The sequence below is a fragment of the Polypterus senegalus genome, chromosome 15, assembly GCF_016835505.1.
Source record: "Polypterus senegalus isolate Bchr_013 chromosome 15, ASM1683550v1, whole genome shotgun sequence".
Lineage (NCBI taxonomy): Eukaryota > Metazoa > Chordata > Cladistia > Polypteriformes > Polypteridae > Polypterus > Polypterus senegalus.
The window spans coordinates 98,976,491-98,997,948 of NC_053168.1; the positions used below are offsets into that span (position 1 = coordinate 98,976,491).

Sequence of the window (21,458 nt, forward strand, 5' to 3'; positions counted from 1 at the left end):
ACACAACAAGTATTAGCTCTGCTTCCTTGTCCTTTCACCCTGTACACCTGAGACTATAAATATTAACACCAGTTCATGTCACTTTCAGAAATTCTCAGGCCATTTGAATTGTATTTTATTCCTGAGGTGGCAAAGAGAGATTGAGACTGCTGTATATCTTAAGTCCAGTTAGAAGTTCTTTCTTTTTAGAAAGTCAGGTGTATTTGCTTATTACAATGAAAACTGATTAATTGAGCTCCTGTCAATTGCCAACATTCCCCCTTGGGCAAAGAAGACCATCCTATCCATGTATCTATCTAAGATACAATAATTCCATATGTAATGAGAACAGCCACTAAAATGGAGTAAACATTTCAGGATAAGGCAAAAAGTACAGTAAAAATATGATCTTATGTTCTACACTGCATTCTTCTGGGGAAGCAACTTGATCTCAAATGACGCACAATGCCTGAAGAAACTTATCAGGGAAGTCTGCTCCATTACAGAGCTATCCTTGGACACAATAGAAGCTGTTATGGAAAAGAGGATGATGGAAATATTGGATGCCATCATGAAAAACTCTTTCCATGAGGTGCTTTTGTGGAGCAATTTAAGCCACAGTCTTAATTCACCAAGGTGTGCTAAGCACCACCTCCGGGGATCTTCTGTGTCCACTACTGTCAGGCAATTCAATGCTTCCTCCTAATGCACTCTTAAAGTTCATTTTGAAATTCACGCGCAATACATGACGTACATATATTTATTTATTGACTAATTTGCAGTATTATTTGTCCTGTGAGAGTGTATCCATGTTTATTATGTTTCTGCAGCTGTATGCATTAAAATTTCCCTTTTGGGGTTAATTTTTTTTGTGTCAATTTTATTGATTTTAATTTGAAACAAACAATGTTACATATAATCTAGTCAAACTTAACAAATCAAAACTCAGCCCCCATCCAAGAGAAAGAGAGGAAAGCCAGCAACCAGAGCAAATCTTTAAAAACAGCAGGACGCAACAGTTTCTTTTTCCCCCCGATATAGAAGGTTATTCAAAAATGTTATTGATTAGATCAGTGATGGCCAACCTATTACACGTGTTTCAAAAGTGACACACCACGATGTTTTGGGAAAGACGCCAGTGTTCTTCAAGACCAGAGCTACCAAAGAAACTGCACAAACAAAAATAGAAGAAATAACAAAAATACAAGACCTTGCACCACACAGAGCTTAAAATGGATTCTCATCATCCGTACCAGCACATCATTTGTCATCACGGCAGCCTCACAGTTCAGCCGACTTCTAACCAGACCACTGGAAGCTCATTTTCATGTCGCAAGTGCAATTATCTGCAACTGCAGTCTCCAAAATGCATTCATTTATGTGAATTCTGCTTTTACATTCGTTGCTCATGTGAAGTGCATTCAATTATTTTGTGCAAGGAGCCAGTTCAACAACAATGTTTGTGATATTTTCACATATGTATAGGATACATGTGAGATAAGGATTATCCCTTTTTGTTTCATTGTGTGATTCGGAGCTTCCCTAAACAACACTGCTGCACAGGTAAGTAAGTTATTAACCTTGTGAAAGCCGGCCCTGGCACAGACAGACGGACATCATGTTGTCACCACACATCATTTATTATGTACACTATTTACAAATTGCTCACGTGCACCCCCAGTGCCTTCTTGCACCGATTTCCCCAAGTCCAGGCCACACAGTCCTGTGCCTCTTTTCTCCTGGCCGCCTCCAGTCCTTCCTCTCGCTCAGTCCGCTTCCTCCCGACTTCCACCACCGACTGGAGGGAGGCGGCCCCTTATGTAATGCTCCCAGATGAGCCCCAGGTGTTCCCAGTATCCCCTCCTTGGCCACGCCCCAGCGTGGCAGAAGTGTCGGCTGTCCTCCTGGCAGCTCTCCGGGCGCCACACAAAGTCTTCCCCCCAGCACTTCCTGGTGTGGCGGAAGTGCTGGGCTCCAGGGACAATTAGGCACTGGGCGCCGCTTGGCGGTGGCCACGGGTCCCTACAGGGCTGGGCTTCAAAGCCCCTACCGAGGCCCCTGCATAACCAGGACGGACGCCCCCACTCGGTCTGGAGGAGGCACACGCCCTCCTCTGGTCCTCCAAGGAGTCCCGGCCGGGCTCCAGCCCCGGCCGAGGACCACACGGGATAAACCGGCATCGGGGCGCCGCCTGGCGGTGACCACGGGCCCCTACAGGGTAGGGCTTCCATGCCCTCGACCCGTGGCCCCCAACAGAACCAGGAAGGACGCCCCCTCGTGGTCTGGAGGAGGCACAAGCCCTCCTCACGTCCCGGCCGGGGACCACAACCTCTAAGACTATTTCGGCAAAATGTCTCTATAGAGTCTGCAAAGGGCAGTGCTGACATTGTTTTCTCTCTGTGGTTAAACCTCTGCAAAGAGCAAGTAGTCTGCATTTCTAAGTGTGTGCTGTTTTACATTTCTCGCAACTGTCCCTCTTAATCCCTCCTAACACTTGCTTATTTTCCACATTACACTTTTGTGAGACCCTGTTTCTCTGCCTTAAACAATATTAAAACAGACAAAAGAAACTGACAGATGAAGTTAGTGCAGATTCCTTGGACATGGAGTACTCACAGTACCTACCTTCAACTTTAGATTTATCTATTAAAACTCAGCAACAAAAAAGTCATAATTGATATCAAATTAAAGGCAAAGTGTTCCAAATTTTTTTCAATTCAGGACTACTATTAAAAGTAGGGTAATTTTTACTGCACTATTTTAAGCCCAATTATCAGTGCATATATAACATTCTCTACTGTAAGTCACTGATTTTTCTTTTACTTTTATAATACATAACACCACACATGACTGGGCTGTATTCCTTTTTAAATAAATGAATATGGAAAGAATTGTTTCTCTTTTGTTTAGCGGAGGCACCACACCAGCAGAGTCAAGTTAGACATTTTCAGAATTTCTGACACACTGAGCCCAATAGGTTCATCATCACTGGATCAGATTCTATAATATCTTTTAAAAAAAGTTTTGAACAGATCCTCCAAGTGAGAATTAGATTTTTTTCTAATTTCAAATAGTATAGAACATCTATTACCCACAGACTTAAAAGAGGTGGGGTGGGAATCTTCCAATTGAATTGAGCAAGACAATTCTACGTTTCGGTAGTGAGGAAAAGGCAATTACAGTTTGTTTGTCCTTCTCCACTTTAAGTCCATCTGGGAGTACACCAGACAAAGATGTTAAAGGGTTAGAGGTGATTGTGACACCACGGTTGACTGATGGGCATTCAAAGATTTTTGTACAATATAAAGTTAATTTGATGCACACCCAAAAGATGTGGCCCAGTGAGGCTGGAGCTAGATTGCAATGTTCAGAGGTTGAAACTTGCCCTGGATACATTTTGGACAAATGTACTCGATACAATATTTTAAGTTAAATGACTGAGTGTTTTGCACATATGGAGCTAGGCTGTATTCTATACATGGCTGCCTTCTACTCTTTTTCTGAAATATTAAGTAAAAAAGGTCTTTTCCCCACTGTATCCTGGGAGCTAGGCTGTATTCTATACATGGCTGCCTTCTACTCTTTTTCTGAAATATTAAGTAAAAAGGTCTTTTCCCAACTGTATCCTGGGATCTTTAAAAAGTAGGGACTTTAAAATGTTTTTATGTGTTGTCCAAGTGTTCAGGACTGATAAATATTCCTTCTGAAATAGAAATAGATGGGAGGTGAGGAAAATTAGCCATGGTCCATTTAGCAAAGTTTCCAATTTGAAAGTAGTGGAAAAATTGTGTTGATAAAAAGTTAAATTTGAAGCTCAACTGTTTGAAGGATGCAAAAAAATACCTTTGTACAAATCTCTAAGTGTTTTAATCGTAGATGTCAGAGGTCCATCCAGATCCAGTACACTACGAGAATCTAGCTGTAGTACCTGTAGTGAATCAAAAAACTCATTATATTGTGTCTTATCTTCTTTAAACTGAGTAGAATATACTAAGTTCCCCCGCAGATAAGTTGGGACTTGATTTTGCCATATAATTTCCGGTATTTTATAATGTTGGTCATATAAGTTGAATGGAGAAAACTCATGCTATTGGTCCAAGAGATTATGCAATGCTAACGCCCACCTGAGAGATTAAGCACGGAGCACACTGCCTTTTTTTTTTCTATGTATTGTGCCTACGTGACTACACGGTAATACCCAAACTATTCCGAAGCGACGTTTGCACTGTTTTGTGTTTTTTGTATTTCGCACCCTCATACAACTTTATTGTAAGAACATCCCTTATCTACAATGGAGCATTCGATCAGAAGAAAATATTAATCTGGTTTTAAACTAAAAGTTGTTGAAGTGGCAAAAGAAATTGATAACTGTGCTGCTGCAACAAAATTCGATGTGTCTGAGAAACTGATGTGAGATTGGAGGAAGCAAGAAGATGTAAAAAAATAAATAAATAAATAAAATCTTAAGTGTTGCATTTTTGAACAGGCGTATAAGTCGGGGTCTGATTTTATGATCGATTTTTTGGGCTTCAAGACCCAACTTATATGCGAGTATATACCATAAGGATTTATAGTACTCTCTAAATATGTGGGTTATATTTTTATGGTCAATGATTTTGTTTCCAGGAGGTGTTTGTAATTACTGTTACTGCCTTGCAGACTTCCTGCTGGATTTGTTGGGCTCAGATCTTATTGCCCTTCTCCTCATGTTAATAAAAATGATGTCACGATTTAAAGATGAGCTGTTCCGTTTCTTTTGTTGTCAAGAGGTTAAATTCTGATTGCAAAACATATATTTTCCTATTAAGTGCCTAATTTGGTGACTTGGCGTATTCTACATGTATTTTGGTAATTTTGCTGATTAACTCAGATGCCTTCTTGATTTCCGATTTAGTTTTGTGAGAAAGATATGAAATAATCTGTCCTCTTAAAAATGCCTTCAGAATTTCCCAGAATATTCTTGTAGAGACCTCTGACGATGCATTTGTCTTAAGAAAATAATCGATTTGCTTGAATATGAATACTGTACAGTTCTCATCGACTAATGACAGGGGTTAAGACGCTAGCTATGAGATGAGTATGTAGGGCATAGGGATTCAAGTTCCATGATAAGAGGGGCATGGTCAGAGATAACAATAGCTTCATACTTACAAGATTTGATAATGGGCAAAAAATTATTCTCTATGAAAAAATAATTAATTATTGAGTAATGATGTACTGGTGAGAAGAAGGAATATGCTCTTAGGTTTGGATTTCAAAATCTCCATGAGTCTGATAAGTTACATTATGAACTGTGTAATTATTTTTGCAGTATTAGACGTTATCACCACTGTAGCTGAAGACCTATCCAGGTCTAGAATTAACACACAATTAAAGTCTCCAGCCATTATAATATTATGAGTGTTCACATTAGTAATAGATGCAAATACATTTTTTAAAGAAATCTCTATCATCCACATTAAGTGCACGGATATTTATGAAAATCAATTTAGTATCATAAACTGTCCATTGCCATGACATAGCGCCCTTCAGGATCATATACTACAAATAGAACTGTTCTGTGCATCAAGATTCCCACACCCCTAGTTTTCTTTGTATAGCTGGAGTGAAAAAGTTTAACAATCCAATCTCTTTGGAACCGATACTTGTCCTTACTTATTAAGTGAGTCTCCTGTAAAAGTAACATCTTGGCGTTTAGACCTGTTAGGTGAGAGAACACTTTTTTTTCCGCTTTAACTCATGATTAAGACTTTTGACATTCCAGTTCACAAAAAGTACTGTTTGAACATAGAGACATTGCTTCTGAACTTTTCTTGACATTTTGTAGTCTCAAGTTAAGGGTTAGGGTATGGTATGATATGATAGTATATGATAGCTTTGACCTAGATTTAATATTTTTGCCAGGTGTTACGGCTATGGAGCTTATTGTTATGTTGGCACTTAGTTATTGAGGTAGAAAGGTTAATTAATAAATACTATTGCTCGCTCTCTCTCTCTCTCTCTCTACGCCTGCACCAACCAGGGGAAAAGAAAATGTCCAGAACTAAATGAACCCCCCAGCAATGGTGTAGAAAAGTACAATCTATGTACAAAAAACATTGGATATGATCTTAAACAGCCCCAAATACATGGTACTGGTTTATTAGTTTTTCTGATCTATTCTAATATTTGTTAGAATTTCCCCAAAAAATTCCAAAGTTCAATAACAAAATTCAATAACAGATAAAAGAAGTCATGCTATGATTAAGAAGAGCAAGGCTGGAAGAATAGTAATGCGATTAATTTTACCAATGCACGTGAATAACTTTAGTAGTAATTAAATATTAGAACAACTAACACACCATGTATTAAACCATCTAAAGTTATGTTTCAATTCAGTGTTCCAAAAAAAAAAAACTAACCTGCGCATGGCAGTTATACTAACGATAAAACACAGAAAAGCAAAGGAAAAATGTTATTACAAATACCAAATCTTTAAATTTAAATAAACCACAGAATGTTCTAATACCTGAAGGTAAAAATACTGCATTGAACAAGATAAGATCATTTAAAAGCAATCAATTTGCATTTCAAACAAAATAATGGAAATAGTTTTAAAAGACAACATTATAAATCTGTAAAACAGAACTTGAGAAGTAACTTATTAGAGGTGTGAGGTTAGACAGTAAAGATCCTGTTTTGCTGAACAGATAAAACTTTACCATGAACCGTCAAAAGACCACAAAAAATCAAATATACAATATTGGACATCTTACTATTCCACAAAGAAAGTAAATAATACTTCAATTATGAAAAATATGGTAGCAGCATCAATGTTGGACACCTTAAAGTTACTGCAGCTACTTTTATAAAGGTGACACAATCAACTATGTATTAGGACAGGATTAAACTGAGACAGATTATGAAATATGCTCTTGATGTACAGAAGCTAAATCAGTGAAGAATGACTTACACTGACAGAACAAGGAAGTGGAGAGGCACATGGCAGACAACAACATCTGCAGCAGAAAGAAATGGGAGGTCATGGACATGATAGAGCTTTAGGGGGTATAAAGGGTGACATATGAAAAAAATAACAGACATCGTCTCCGTAAGTTAGGAATGGGCAATCCTGGACTTTTAGTTACAGCAGCTGAATTCTTTTTCTCCATTTATTTATTTTTTAATTGTAAAACTGTTTTACTGGTTTATAGAACATGTCATTTAGATATTCGAATGCTTGAACCTTATATCAGTCTACCCTCTAGACACCCTCACTCCCTTGACTTTTTCTTTTAATTATTTTTCATATTATTCTACATATTTACTATTGAGGTACATAAACAAAAATGTGCCAGTTTAGCTCACTAGCTGTCATTTTCCCTGTTATTTTAGAACCCAGAATTAACAATTTTTGACTAATAAAAGATGCAATACAAAACTTAAAATTGTTGACAAGCTAATAAATTAAAATATTAAAATTCCTAGACACTAAATATCAGGGCAGCAATATCCGGCTTTCTCAGTTATAGAAATAAAGGAGCAGAAAGTTCTATTAACAAACAAACTGATATTAAATTAAAAAAAAAAAGACAAACTAAAGGCTGGAGATACTGCAGCCTTCCAGATGTAGGATTGCTCATCCACCAAAAGTCAATGCTTCACCTTTTGACCAGTTCTAATCATTTTACAAAATTCGGTCATTTGAAATGTGCAGAAAATTCTGAAAACTTTATACCGGTAGTTACAGTATAGAAATCATGCTACCTGAGTCCACTAAGCTGAACATAAAGTGACATGAAAGTGAGAAACAATACTCCACCAAACGGTACTAAGAAATTATTCATTAAATAATCTGGAGTACTTAATTATGTCTGCAACACGGGATTTCAAATGTAAAGTAGTTCTTAGCCAACAAGGCTTAGAAAATAATACCACCGAACACCAAGGAGCTCGAAGCATGTGAGCATTTTTAAACAGGTGAGCTGGAGAAGCATCACTTCCTAATGTGCTGCACTATCCCAAATGCTGCGCTGAGACTGAACTGCTCTTCCAAATGGTCACAAAAACAATCGGGAGTCCCCAACACTACGAAGGTATACATTATTACCTGCCACAACAACAAAAAGTGTCAGAAACTCTGGGTCGAAAGTAAAAGCAATGAGGCCTTGGAATTTGTAGTAAAGATACATTTTAAATATATATATAAAAAAAACAGCATTTAACATGTCAGTAATGACCTTTTTGATTTGCCTGTCACAGGACAGACAGTTCACTCGAGCTACACAAGGGTCGAGACAAATGTTCAACTTAAATGGCTCAAAAGCTGCTAACAAGACCTCCTACAACCAAAGTAGCCATTGTATTTATTCCACACGATAGAGATTAGCATCGTCTACTTAAACCATGGCAGCAGCCGCCCTCTGACAAGTAAACACGTATGGCATGCAGACTGCAAATCCAATCGCCTGTCAAGGATCAGCACCCGAGAGCCATGAGTTCTTGTCCTGGCTTTTTGCACTCGCTTGCAAGATGCTGGAACATTCTTGTCTCTCAACCCAAAGCAGCTTCTAAAAATAGTCAAGCAGGACTATGGTGCTAAAGGAAGCAAAAAGATACTCACCATCTCCATCACCTCCAACAGCCATAGCTTGAAGAAAGATTCAAAAGAATCTTATATAAATCGTGCAAACACCTGTCTCCTAGCGCCTGTCTCAGGAACCACTCTGCAGAACCTAGTAAACGTCGAGAGCAGCTATCCTTCTGCCGCAAACAGCAGTTGTGTACCACTTCAAAATAAAAGCCATCTACCTAGGCACTATGGCTTCAAAATAAGAGCTCCACTCAGAAAATAAAAATGGGAAAACACTAAGGAATGTGCTAAGATTTTACATACCTTCTAATACAAGGAGTACCTGTTCATTGTGTATGTGTTATTTTGCCAATGTCAGCATTCGGTGCCACAGCAGGACTTTGAATAGCACCAACTGGCAAGATGTGTGGGCCCCAGTCCTTTAATAACTAAACCAAGCAAAACAATCAGCAATGAATCACAGCTCAAGAGGCCAGGGCTAATTTACATGTATAGAAAGAAAGACGACATGCGAAAGACAACAATCAGCACTGGGTAACAGCTATTCCTCCTCCTCCCACATCCCCCTCCATCAATGGCTACACTGTCCTGACCTTGCTTAGTGGAGACTGCTAGGGACTGCTTCAGACTTGCACGGCAGAGGCAGAGAACACGTAAACAGCCTTTTGTTCACATTCTGAACAAGAAAAGTCTTTTATAATTATATATGCAAAAAATAAATAAAAAGCACAAAAGCAAGCCTAGCAGTAGCCAGGTTTTCAACAGTACAGCAGCTGTCTCAGAATTACACTTAATAACTGGTTGCAACACCTTCAACTGTAACAACTGCAAGCAAATACTTTTAAGTCATTGCTCGATTCTTTCTAACTTATGCACACTAAAACATTTGTAAGTGACTTGTCTCCTGTAATGCAAGTTAACTCATCTCCCATGCAACACACATGAGTAGCCAGCAGAAGTGGTGCCCACTGTTATGTTTCACAGTCCTTTTCAAATTAATTTTTGAAAATAATGTTTCCTGCATTATTTGGGACAAGTTTAGCATTTATTTTGTTTGTTGTTTGGCGGAGAATTATATATTTTTTTCTTTATTAACCTCCATTTCTAAAAAAATTTTCTTAATAAATTGTATTGTGCATCTGATCGTGACACAGATATTGTCCTATTTTGTGGGCTGCTAATTTCTAGTATTTTTGTGCATCATTGCTATAGAGTTATGCAGTGGTAGATCATGATGTCAGCATAATATCAGTGTAAAAGTCACTGCTCTACATATCCTAATTTTCTGAGACAAGAATATTTCCTTAATTTTGTTATTCTACATACAGTTTTTTTTTTACTTTGAAATTGTCTTATTTTGGATTCTGATTATTGTTTTTTTTATTGATGAAAATATTTGACTGATTTCTGATTTTGAACTTGCCTGAAATATGGTTATATTTCATCTTTTGGTTGCTTTAGTACAAACTGCCATTTCTCCAACATTGAAAAAAATACCCACAATGCAAACAGAATTCATTTGTCCTTCTAGAAGTACTCCAGAGCAAAAGCTACAGGTAAATGTAAAGGACTAAAATGTAAATGAAGGGTTAAAGCAGGAGTAAAGGGAACCAGCCACTGTGTTGTCTGGGATTGGCTCCAGCAGACCCCCATGACCCTGTATTTGGATTCAGCGGGTTAGATAATGGATGGATGGATGGAATCTACAGTACACACATGACATAGAAGAAACAAGAGTGTCTATCCACAAAATGGTTTACAGATTAGAGGAAAGAGTGAACAGATTGTCCCTAGGGATAATGGGGATCGTACACTTGGGAGTTGCTTCAGAATTTTTAGTAAAGAAAATGTATCTGTTTCACCACTTCTACTGCAAAGGAAGCATAAAAGAGATGGCTGTTCAACTAGGTGTTCTACAAGTACCTTAATGACACACCCAAAAGATATTTTGCTTAGAAATGTCATCAATACAAGTTTTCTCCTCTGTCACGCAAACAAATTGTGCATTTTAGCAGGAGAATGTTTGTTAAAGTCAAATGGGAAACTCAAGACTCTTCCAATCAAAAAAACATTATGACCTGCAAATTAGTCCAGTGGTCTTTTCAAATGAGAGGCACAAGGCTAGAATATTAGAAACATTTTGATGAGAACAGGCTATTCAGCCCCACAGAGCTTGCCAATACTAATTTATGAAAGATAACTTTAAATTGGGTTTTCAAAGTTCTACTCTCCAGCATACTACTTGGTAATTTATTCCCTGTGTCTGTGTGTGAAGAAAAACTTTCTAACATTAATCCAAACCTTAAGAATTTTCTAACTGTGTACCCATGTTCTTGTTGAAGTAATTATAAAGTAACAGCTTTAAAGAACTTTACTAATTCCTTTCATAATTTTAACAACTTGAATCATGTCATCTCTTAATCTCGGTTTGCCTAAACTGGAAGGAATAAACTTCTTTAAACTTTTTTTCAAAGCTCATACCTTTCAGTGCTGAAATTAGCCTAGTTGCTATTCTATTGGCTTTTTCTAGCACTGCTCTATCTTTTGTGTAGCCTAGAGAACAAAACTACACAGTACTCCAGGAGATACTTCAGTAGTTTATTATAAATCTTAAATGTAACCTTCTTTGACTTATACACTATACACCATGCTATGCAACAACATAACATCCTGTTAGCCTTTTTAATAGCTCATATAGCCTGTCTGAACATTCATAGTGACTATGACTACAAGCTCCTTCTCATAATGGGTACTTTCAAGATGTAGACCTATCATTGTGTATTCAAGTGTAACATTTCTACTTCCTACATATAATACTTCACATTTACTTATATTAAATTCCATCAGCCACAATTTTGCCCAAGCTTGTATTCTGTCCAAGTCTCTCTGTAGTGATCTGGCTGATTCTAGCCTAGATGCCATTCCACCTACTTTGGGCTATAAGTAGCACAAAACACTATATGAAAGCAGACCAAAACAGCTCTCTGAAGCAAGATGTCACAACATCAGGGGCCTCATGTATAAATGGGGCATATGCACAAAAATGTTGTATACGCCCGTTTCCTCTCACGCTGTGAGAACTATAAAAACTAATTTGACGTAAAGCCACACACATTTTCACGGTAGCCCCCTACCTTGCGTACGCACATTTCTGCTCAGTTTCGCAAACTGGCGGCACCCAGCGTCAGGGCAGTGCTACTGTTTCTGTGTCATTTACCTTTCTTATTTATATTCCCATCATTAACGTGGGATTTATCAAGTACACTGAAATTAATTGCATATCAATTACAAATTTTATTCAATTCATTGCAATCACTCTGTAAGAATATAATTGTGCACGGAATGGCCAAACTATTCCAACTATCATAGCTGCAATGGCGTTGTTATAAGACACTGCAAATGGAAGAATTAAAAGAGAGTGCGCATTTACAGATGAAGATGATGATGATGACTGGCTTCTAAGTCAATTTCGATTACCAAGAGTTATTCTCTTGGAGCTGTGTTTTGAACTAGCGCCAGTATTACAAAGGCAGACTTTGAGGAATTGTGCACTACCTGATCATTTGTGAGTTCTGTCCACTCTTGGGTTTTTAACCACAGGACCTTTTCAATGTGAACTTGCTGACCAATCAGGTATTTCACAAACATCACTGAGTTGCGTCATGCCAGCCGTACAGGATGGTATTATCCACTTGTCATCCAGATATATAAGATTTCCTTATACTGTGGTTGAAACATCAAAGCACAATTTTCAGCAACGTCCAGTTTCCAAATGTAATCGGAGCAGTCAGCTGCATTTGCAACAGCGCTGGACAAGTTACATCAGCCAGGGATAAATCACAAAAAAAATGAGCCAGCATCATATATAGCTGGATAACCTATAAAAACGTCAGCTCAGTACAGTAGCAAGTGCTTCTTCCAACTAGGGTAACAAAAAGCAAGTAATCCTTATAAGGATAGCAAGTCACCTCAAAGTAAAGAGCAGAGGATCGATCCTTTGTGGCGCTTGGTGCTGGCGCTACACTATGAAGGCACCTTCAGAGAAAGAATTTGCTTATGTAAATAGAAAGCATTTCCACTGTATTAATATGCTGCTCTACAGAGAACTGAAAGTGTGTCGCAGTGTGCAAGCATGTACCTGAAGAGATAGATGAACATGATCCTGACCCACCAAATGATCAGCCAGATCGGACAGAGTTACAACTTTTTTTGAATGTAATTAGTATGGAAAATAAAATTAGTACATTCACGTATTAGCATAAATAAATTTAGGATATAAGCATTAACTTTAGTGCAAATATTAATGCAAGTTAGGCCTACTAAACAAATGGTTAAACAAAGGCACATGCCATATTTCTTTTTTAATTACTGCTTCAGCTCTAGCTACCAATATAATCTAGCGAGAGGATCCAGGAAGGGAGGAAGATGAGGTTATGACAGCCCAAGGACGGAAGAAGGGAAAACACCTGTTGGCTCTCAGCTGACCTAAAAATAAGCGAAGCAGAAAAATAAAGATAAATGACAGAAAATAAAAGAATTTGACAGGCCAGCTACAGGAAAGGGGAGTCAGAATAAGCAGCGGATGAGCTGGTTTGAGCAAGGTCAGAATGATAAGAAATTATATATAAACTGTGATTTTTGAACTGTTTGGGGCTCAGCCTGATTTGGCCGAATTGGGTTGAGTCCGTGTTGTTTATTGCAGTAAAACAATAAACTCTGTTTGCCCATCCTCTTGACTCCTGAGAGCCTTCATTCCAGGTGAAGACCTTTGGTGCATCTTTGCGCCGACGATTTTCTCTTCAACATTAGCAGAATGTAAAAACAGGTAATCAGATAGAGCATTTATTTTTTAACCAATTCATTTAATTTGTGGTCAGTATCACATGGTACACCCTTTATATTCCTTAGTTCACTGGCCACATCTCTTACAGCCTCTACGATTGCATTTTGTGAGTCCAGAACAGCATCTGTCAGCACACAGCCAAATGGCCTCCCAGCGGTTTCTGAGGCAGAGGTGTGTGTGCAACCAGCGCCCAAAGATATGCTTGGCCCTGCAGCACCATTACTGCTTGAGCATCACACGGGGGTCAGCTTTTGCAATATTGTCTGAAAAAGAATAAACAGATGGCGAGGTGCGACTCGCCTTTTTTCTTTGACTGTGATATCTGACCACTTTTTTTCTTTTGGCCACTGTGTGACTTTCTGAACTTTCGAGTGTCTCTGTCATGCATTTGTTGCTTAAACACTGTGTAAGCCAACAAATAGTATGTTTTCCTTGCCTCCACTTCTCATTCACTGAAATTCTTCTTTTGTTCACATGCTTTTTCTGTTGTTTTTTAACCAGTCACTAAACGGAAGGTAATATTTATTGATTTGCATTTTAAAATATGCAAAATTCTGCGAAGAGTCGGGGTGGGCTCTAGGCGTGTGTACATGCGTTAAATTTCACATTCATTGGCATTTGTAAAGGGGAAGTGCATGGAACTTGCTGTACACAGAGATTTATGCATCTGGATTTTGTGTGCATATGCGTACTTCCACTTTTGTTTGCATGCCATGTTTTAGTGTGAATTCTACACACAGTATTAAACACGAGGCTCCAGGTGAAAAAACACATCTATTGCACTGATTTGAAAATGCGGAATATTTTTTGTTGCAAATAAAATTAACTTTTCTCCATGGGCCCAAGCTTCCATATGCCCACGAATAAAGTGAACAGGAGCTCTGTAGAACTGCAACAAAAACTGGGAGAGAAGCCTTTTTCCATGTTTTTTTTTTTACTCATTTTAATAATAAAAATAATAGGCAAGTTAAATACAATTTATGTACTGGTACACAGTAAAACATTTTAATATCCCATATCAATTAAAAAAAATACAGAAATATGTATGAAGTCAGAAAAACATCAGGTCATATATCTAGGATGTTCAGTATGCATTAGCATATATTCATAAAAAAAAATAGTGAACTAGGTTTGGGACTCAGTGGTGTGACTTGTGGTCACACAGGGTATAAACAAAAAATAAGGATAAAAAATGTCAGATCTTGGGAGTAACATATGTTTTGTGGGAAATATTATATTGTACCATCTGGTGATATGGGTTTTTGGATGTTTTCTTTATATTAGAAAGCACAATGTCACAACTTGGAGTATCTATATTTAAACTAACATTTTGATCCAATGGTTTCTATATACTATCACGTAGGAAAAGCATATCAATCAGCCACAGGTCTAGTTCACAGACCAATGGATGCCATAAAAATATATGGCTGAAACAGGAGTGGAACAAACAGATGTATACTGGTTGCTTTAATGAAGACTAATTTGCAAGCTGACAAAAAAGGATTGTAGCAAAATACATTTTGCCAAAGAATAGCTACCAATATTAATTTCAGCACTATAAAACTACCGAGTGCATATATAATTTGGGACATTCTCCAACTCTTATCAGAACCTGATGCCAGACCTTAATAGCATATTTAATTAAAGAAGGAAACTATGACACTACAGAATGGGGATGTATGGCGAAAAAGCATTAACTAGTAGCAGATACCAGGAAGGTAATGAGTTGGGGGACTCCATCCATTGGCAAATGGACAAAAAAACAAGGCTGTGTGATAGAGTTCAAGGTCTGGAAATAAGGTCCTGTGTTCTACACAAAAGCACAGAAGTACAGAAATTTTAATACTGGTAAGTGAAAGTAAAATGAAGAGTAAAGATTTCCGGGGAGGATAAATTATTTAATAAACATTAGTGCTTGATGATAATTCAATGCAAAGTATCCAGTTAGTGAAATTGGATAGCCTTAGCAAACACCTTGATGGATCAAAAAGGGAGAGGAGATATCTGAATGTTATCACAGAGAGGTTAGAAAATAATTAAAAGTACATGAATTCATTTTAAGGAATATGATCCAAAACCAAATTATTCCGATATTTTACAACAGAAATTTCCATTGAACCTGTCTAACACTTTTTGCATTTGAAGAGAAATGAGCCGTAGGCAATTGTGTTTTCGAGCACCCTTTTAAAATGTGTGGGATATGCTGGTTGATATTTGCAGTATACTTGGTAGGGACAAAAACAACTTGATCAGAATATTCGGGTTAATTAATTTACTGATAACTATCTGTAGACGATTGCCTAATAATTTTCTAAAACGTTTAATGTTTATGTTCATTAATGAAACTGGGCAAAAAATTTGAGAATTTATATACTGGTTTCTTATGTTCCAAAATTAATTTATTGGCAATTTTATTTTATTTATTATCAAATGCATGAATCCATCTAAAGCTGGCCATGTTAACATATTTAACAGTGTAAGTACAAATTCATCCCAAAAGACGACAAACATCTGTCCCGATGCAATAAACAGAAACATTTTCTGGCTACTCACCAGGCACAGAGCTTAATATCATACTTCCGGAGTCACGGGCTTCATCAAACTTGCTAAATATGGTTTGTAACCTAAGGAAACAAAAAGCAAAATGCTAAATTACAAATTGTAAAAAGACTGGCACAAGGAAAGTATTGCACAGTAAGCTTACTAAAATGGAGAGCTGAATCTCTAAAACATAAAGCCTCTGTAGATGCAGTGGCTAATATTGGAATAAACTTATTTGACTTCCATCTTTCATAGTTTAATTTCCCATATCTTTAAAAAAAACAAAAAAAAAAACATGAATGATGAAAAGCAACAGAGTAAATAAGAGGAGACATTGTTTTGACTCTATGCATAAAGGCTACCATTTGCAGTGTTACATTCAGAAGCTTATAGTGATACACACAAGCCCAAATGTACAATCTGCCTATTTTTTAATCCATTATTGCTCTTCTCCTAATTGGGGAAAAGAAGCTACCACACACAACCAAATTGTACACATTAAACACTGACAAGTAATCATTCATTTCTCCCCAGCCCTCCCATCACTCAAAGTACTACTTGACTCGAAAATAACCTAGTTCTGCCTGTCCATTTACTGCCAGGCTGATCACTAGTATAAGTGCAGAGATGCCCGGATGACTGAATGAATTGTCATGAGTGTTGTGCGTCAGCTACACAAATTGGTCAGTTGCACTTTGACACTGCCTAAAATATATAACAGTTCTGAAAATTTTATTTTTATATTATGGTATTTGTACATATAATTTACATCAATATTTACAGAGATATTTATACTTTTTTCCTTTCACAAATAGTTACTTTCAAGGTTCAAAAGAACAGATTGCTCATCCTCTTTTCAAACACTGGACAACATTATATTAAAAAATAACAATTAGCTGTGAACCTCCCAATCTCAGAGATTAATGCAGGGATTTGTGGTATCCAGGGAGAAATTCTCCAAGCTGGTGTTAAGGCTGTCTGCTTGGCATTACAAGCAATTTTTGCTTCCATTTGGGAGATGGGTGTCACCCCAACGGACAAAAAAACAGGACTTTCTTGTCCCTAGCTGGAAAGGGAAGGGTGATCGCCTGGATTGTGGCAACTACCTGGGGATAGCACTGCTCTCGGTGCTGGGCAAGGCCTTTGCTAGGGTCATCCTCAATAATCTCCATGATCACTTGCTCACCTACCAGCGACCGGTCTGGTTTTACTCTTAAGAAGTCCACTATTGACCGCATCCTGGCACCAAGGGCATTCTTGGAGCACAAACATGAATATTGGCAGTTTCTTTGCAACCTTTATTGAATTTCGTAAAGCCTTTGAACTCGGTTCATCAAGCTGCCCCGTGAGACATCCTGAGACCTCACGGGATCCCCTCAAAGATGATGGATATCACGGTCGGCCTGTACGCTGGTACTGTGTGTGCTGTGCAGAGTGGAGGTAGAACCTTTGCATTTTTCCTAGTTGATTTTGGGAATCGTCAGGGGTGTGTTCTTGCTCGTACTCTGTTCAATGCTTATATGGACTGGGTGTTGGACAGGGTCATAAGCTGCTGCCGATGATGCAATGATATTGGAGGCTCTGACCTGGGGTCTTGAGAGACTGAATGTCTGGGCTTGAGAGTGTCCCGGATAAAAACCAAGATCCAGGCCTTTAATTACCTCTTGGGCACAGCCATCAGTAGTATGTCTGCCTGCGGAGAGAGGGTCTACTTTGTTGAGGGGTTTACTTAGCACGGTAGCGACATTCATGTCTCTGTTGACTCTTCCTATGAAGTCAGTAGATGGATTGGGAGAGCATGGGGTTCAGGAGGTCACTGGAAAATTGGTGTGTGGTGCTCAAAGTCTTTAGAGTCCTGATGCTTCCTGTTTTGCTATAGGGTTGTGAGACATGGACACGATCTAGTGACCTGAGATGAAGATTAGACTCCTTCAGTACTGTGTCTCTTCGGAGAATCCTTGGGTACAGCTGGTTTGACTGTATCAAATGAGTGGTTGCTCATGGTGTCCCAAATGAAGCACATTACCTGCATTGTGAGGGAGCATCAGTTACAGGACTACGGCCATGTGGCGCAATTCTCTGAGGGTGATCCGGCTCACAGGATCCTCATTGTTGAGGACCCAAGCAGCTGGACCTGGCCAAGGGGACGCCCAAGTAACACCTGGCTGTGGCAGACAGATAGTCATTTCTGGAGGATGAGACTGGACCGCATGTCTGCCTGGGGGGTTGCCAACCAGGGTCCAGAGCTGTTTTGTCATGTGGTAGGTGCAGCAACATGCTGTACTGGTGTATGCTCCTCAACGTGACCTGACCTGACCACTACTATAATCAGCAGATGACATCCACATCAAGGAGCTTACTTACTTTTTCTACAACATATTCCATTTGTGGAGATCTTTAAGTTTCTTCAACTGGAGTGCCTTAATAGAGTAGGTCAATCCTGAAATCAGTTGATATGTGAACATAAAACAGACAATGCCTCCAGTTTCACCATTTGTATCTTTGTGCATTTCTTTTTTTTTTTTTTATTTATTTATTAATTTTATTACAATCAAACATAGCAATCAAGTTTTAACAAAAAAAAAAAAGAATTATGCTAAGAACAGATCGATCCCCACCCTTGAGAGAGAGAGCAAGCCAAACGGTGTAAAATTTAAGGCTTTTAAAAATACCTAAATCAACAAATTCTATGTGCTTTATGAAATCATTTCAAAATATTACTGATTAGATCCTGCCATGTTTTGAAAAAAGTCTGCACAGATCCTCTAACTGAGTATTTGACTTTTTCCAATTTTAAATAATATAACACATCAGTTTCCCACTGACTTAAAAGAGGAGAGTTTGGGTTCTTCCAGTTTATCAGAATAAGTCTGCGTGCCAACAGTGTAGTGAATGCAATCACAGTTTGTTTGTCTTTCTCCACTTTAAGACCCTCTGGAAGAACCCCAAACACAGCTGATAATGGGTTAGGAGGGATTGTGAGTCCAAGACTGTCTGAGAGGTAATTAAAAATTTTTGTCCAGAATAATGTTAATTTGGAGCAGGCCCAGAACATGTGACCTAGTGAGGCTGGGGCTTGGTTGCAACGTTCGCAGGTTGGATCATGCCCTGGAAACATTTTGGAGAGTTTTAGTCGAGACAGATGTGCTCGATATATAATTTTGAGTTGTATAATTGTATGCTTTAAATTAAACAATTAAACAAGACTTGCATAGATGGTCAACCCTTCATCTCACACTAGCTGGAAGAATTAACACTGTTAAGATGAATATTCTTCCTAAGCTCCTTTTTATTTCAAAACATACCAATATACATTAATAAATCGTTCTTTAAGCAATTAGATTCAACAATAACCTCATTTATTTGGAATTCTAAACATCCACGCATCAAAAGAGCGACCCTACAAAGACAAAAGGCAGAAGGCGGCATGGCTCTACCTAACTTCCAGTTTTATTACTGGGCGGCAAATATACAGTCGATAAGAACCTGGACACAAATAGAAGAACATACACAGGCATGGACCGCAATAGAAGTAAAATCCTGCAGTACTTCTTTGTATTCCTTGCTTTGTGCTCCAATAAACACACGTTATCGGCAATACACTAATAACCCAATTGTGCTCCACTCACTTAGAATCTGGAACCAATGTAGAAAGCATTTTAAGACGGAGAAGCTTCTTTCTGTGGCACCCCTGCAAAAGAACCACCTCTTTCAACCCTCACAAACATATGCAGTTTTTAATATCTGGAAAAAATTTGGAATTAACTTGCTTAGAGACCTTTATATAGACAACGTCTTTGCATCCTATGAACAATTACGTTCCAAATTTAACATTCCAGCTACAAATTTCTTTCACTATCTTCAAATCAGGAACTTTGTTAAACAGAACCTTCCAGATTTTCCTCATCTTGCACCCTCATCCACGCTGGAAAAATTATTGCTCAATTTCAAGGAGTTAGACTCCATCTCTACAATATATAAAATCCTTTTACAATCCCTTCCTTTCAAAGATCCAAGAGGACACTGGGAAAATGACCTCTCAATTAATATATCAGAAAAGGAGTGGAAAGTATCTTTGTGCATTTCTAAATGAAGGAAAGAAGAAAAAGCTGTTCCTGTTCATATAGAGAGCAACAACTGCCTCAGACCCTGTATCATTATCTGTCAACACTAGCTTCATCCATAACAAATTGTTAAACATTATCATGATGAAGGCCACACTATAAAAAGCAGACTATGTCCTCACTGGGTACTTTAAAGACTTGAGGCAGCAAGTCTGGCCAGTGATTTAGAGCTGATCCTTATTGGTGGAACCAGGAACAGTTATTGCCCAAGCCCCAACTGTTTACTATGCTCTCTATTTATAGACCAATATATTGTTGTAGACTCAATCAGCTCTCATCTGTTTCCAACATAAATGCTCAATAGCACATGAGGCAGTTCCTGAGAATCAGCCAACCACAGTGACAAGTCTGGTTTCCTTACAAGGAAAGTCAAACTTTTAGCCATGCTAACACACTTCATTACTTTTGCAAACAATCAAGACATTGCATAGCTTCAGACCCTGAAGCAGTGTCAGAACATGGCAGAATTTTATTTACAGCCCCTTGAGTTTAAAAAGCCCAAAAGATCTCAAACTGTCTGCACAGTGACAACAGCAACAAACCCAAGGCTTATTGCTTTACTCAGCAGCCACTGCATTCCATGCCTCAGGCTTCACTGCGCACGTCTTCATCAGTGCAGTCTTAATCCCCCTGCTTCATATGTGAGCTAAGCTGCTGCTGTAATAGCAGTCTTTTTTGACCATAGCCTCACTACATTTTACAAGAATTATCTGGACAGAGAATATAACAAACAAGACTGGTCTATATTAATGGCTTATGCCTAAATCCTGTGGGGTAAGGGGGATATCACAGCTTGAAAGACACAAATTCAAGCTATAGTACAAGACAGAGACTCAGCTAACTGTCCAAAACTACAAGGATTTTAACTCCTACTCATCTCGTAATTTCTATCACTGAATCTGATATAATGAATTGCCCTGAAAAATGACAGGATTACACCAAAGCAACTTTGTTTGTCCTCTGTAGTATCAACTGCAGGGAAAAAAAAATCAAAATAAAAAAAAAGTACTTGCTAGAAACTGCTCTCTCAGTTTTGACGAGTGAAAGTGTTATTGTTTTTATTTCAGGTCTTTCTATTTCATGTTGCACATAGTGTCACTTAAATAAAGAAATACTTTAATACCCACATAAAGAAAAAGCAGCAAACACATTTTGTGATACATTTGATTATTTATGATCACATTATATGTTATTATTTATCATCACATTTCACAGTATTTTCATGTTTGTGCATTTATTTCATCCAAAATACTCCATCTGAATGCACTGAAAAGAACAATACCAACAATACCAGTGCAGATTCCTACAGTAGTCTCAGAGCCACCACTCCACCCACATATAACATAAAAGCAGGAGAGAAAACACACGCTCAAAGGATCTTAGCTATTGTTTGCATAGA

The 21,458-nt window shown here is 38.1% G+C and overlaps 1 protein-coding gene across 30 annotated transcripts in view; it reads right to left on the reverse strand.

Moving 5' to 3' along the window:
• The window catches only part of clasp2 (cytoplasmic linker associated protein 2), a 271,813-nt gene that overhangs the window by 156,770 nt on the left and 93,585 nt on the right, over window positions 1-21,458 (reverse strand). For 29 of the 30 annotated variants that reach the window (XM_039736300.1, XM_039736302.1, XM_039736280.1 and 26 more), the window contains exon 7: window positions 15,948-16,018. In XM_039736300.1, coding sequence (XP_039592234.1) covers window positions 15,948-16,018 — 71 coding nt within the window. Of the gene's footprint in view, window positions 1-8,581; window positions 8,700-15,947; window positions 16,019-21,458 lie in introns of those variants that run through there. The other variant, XM_039736299.1, reaches the window with a different exon arrangement.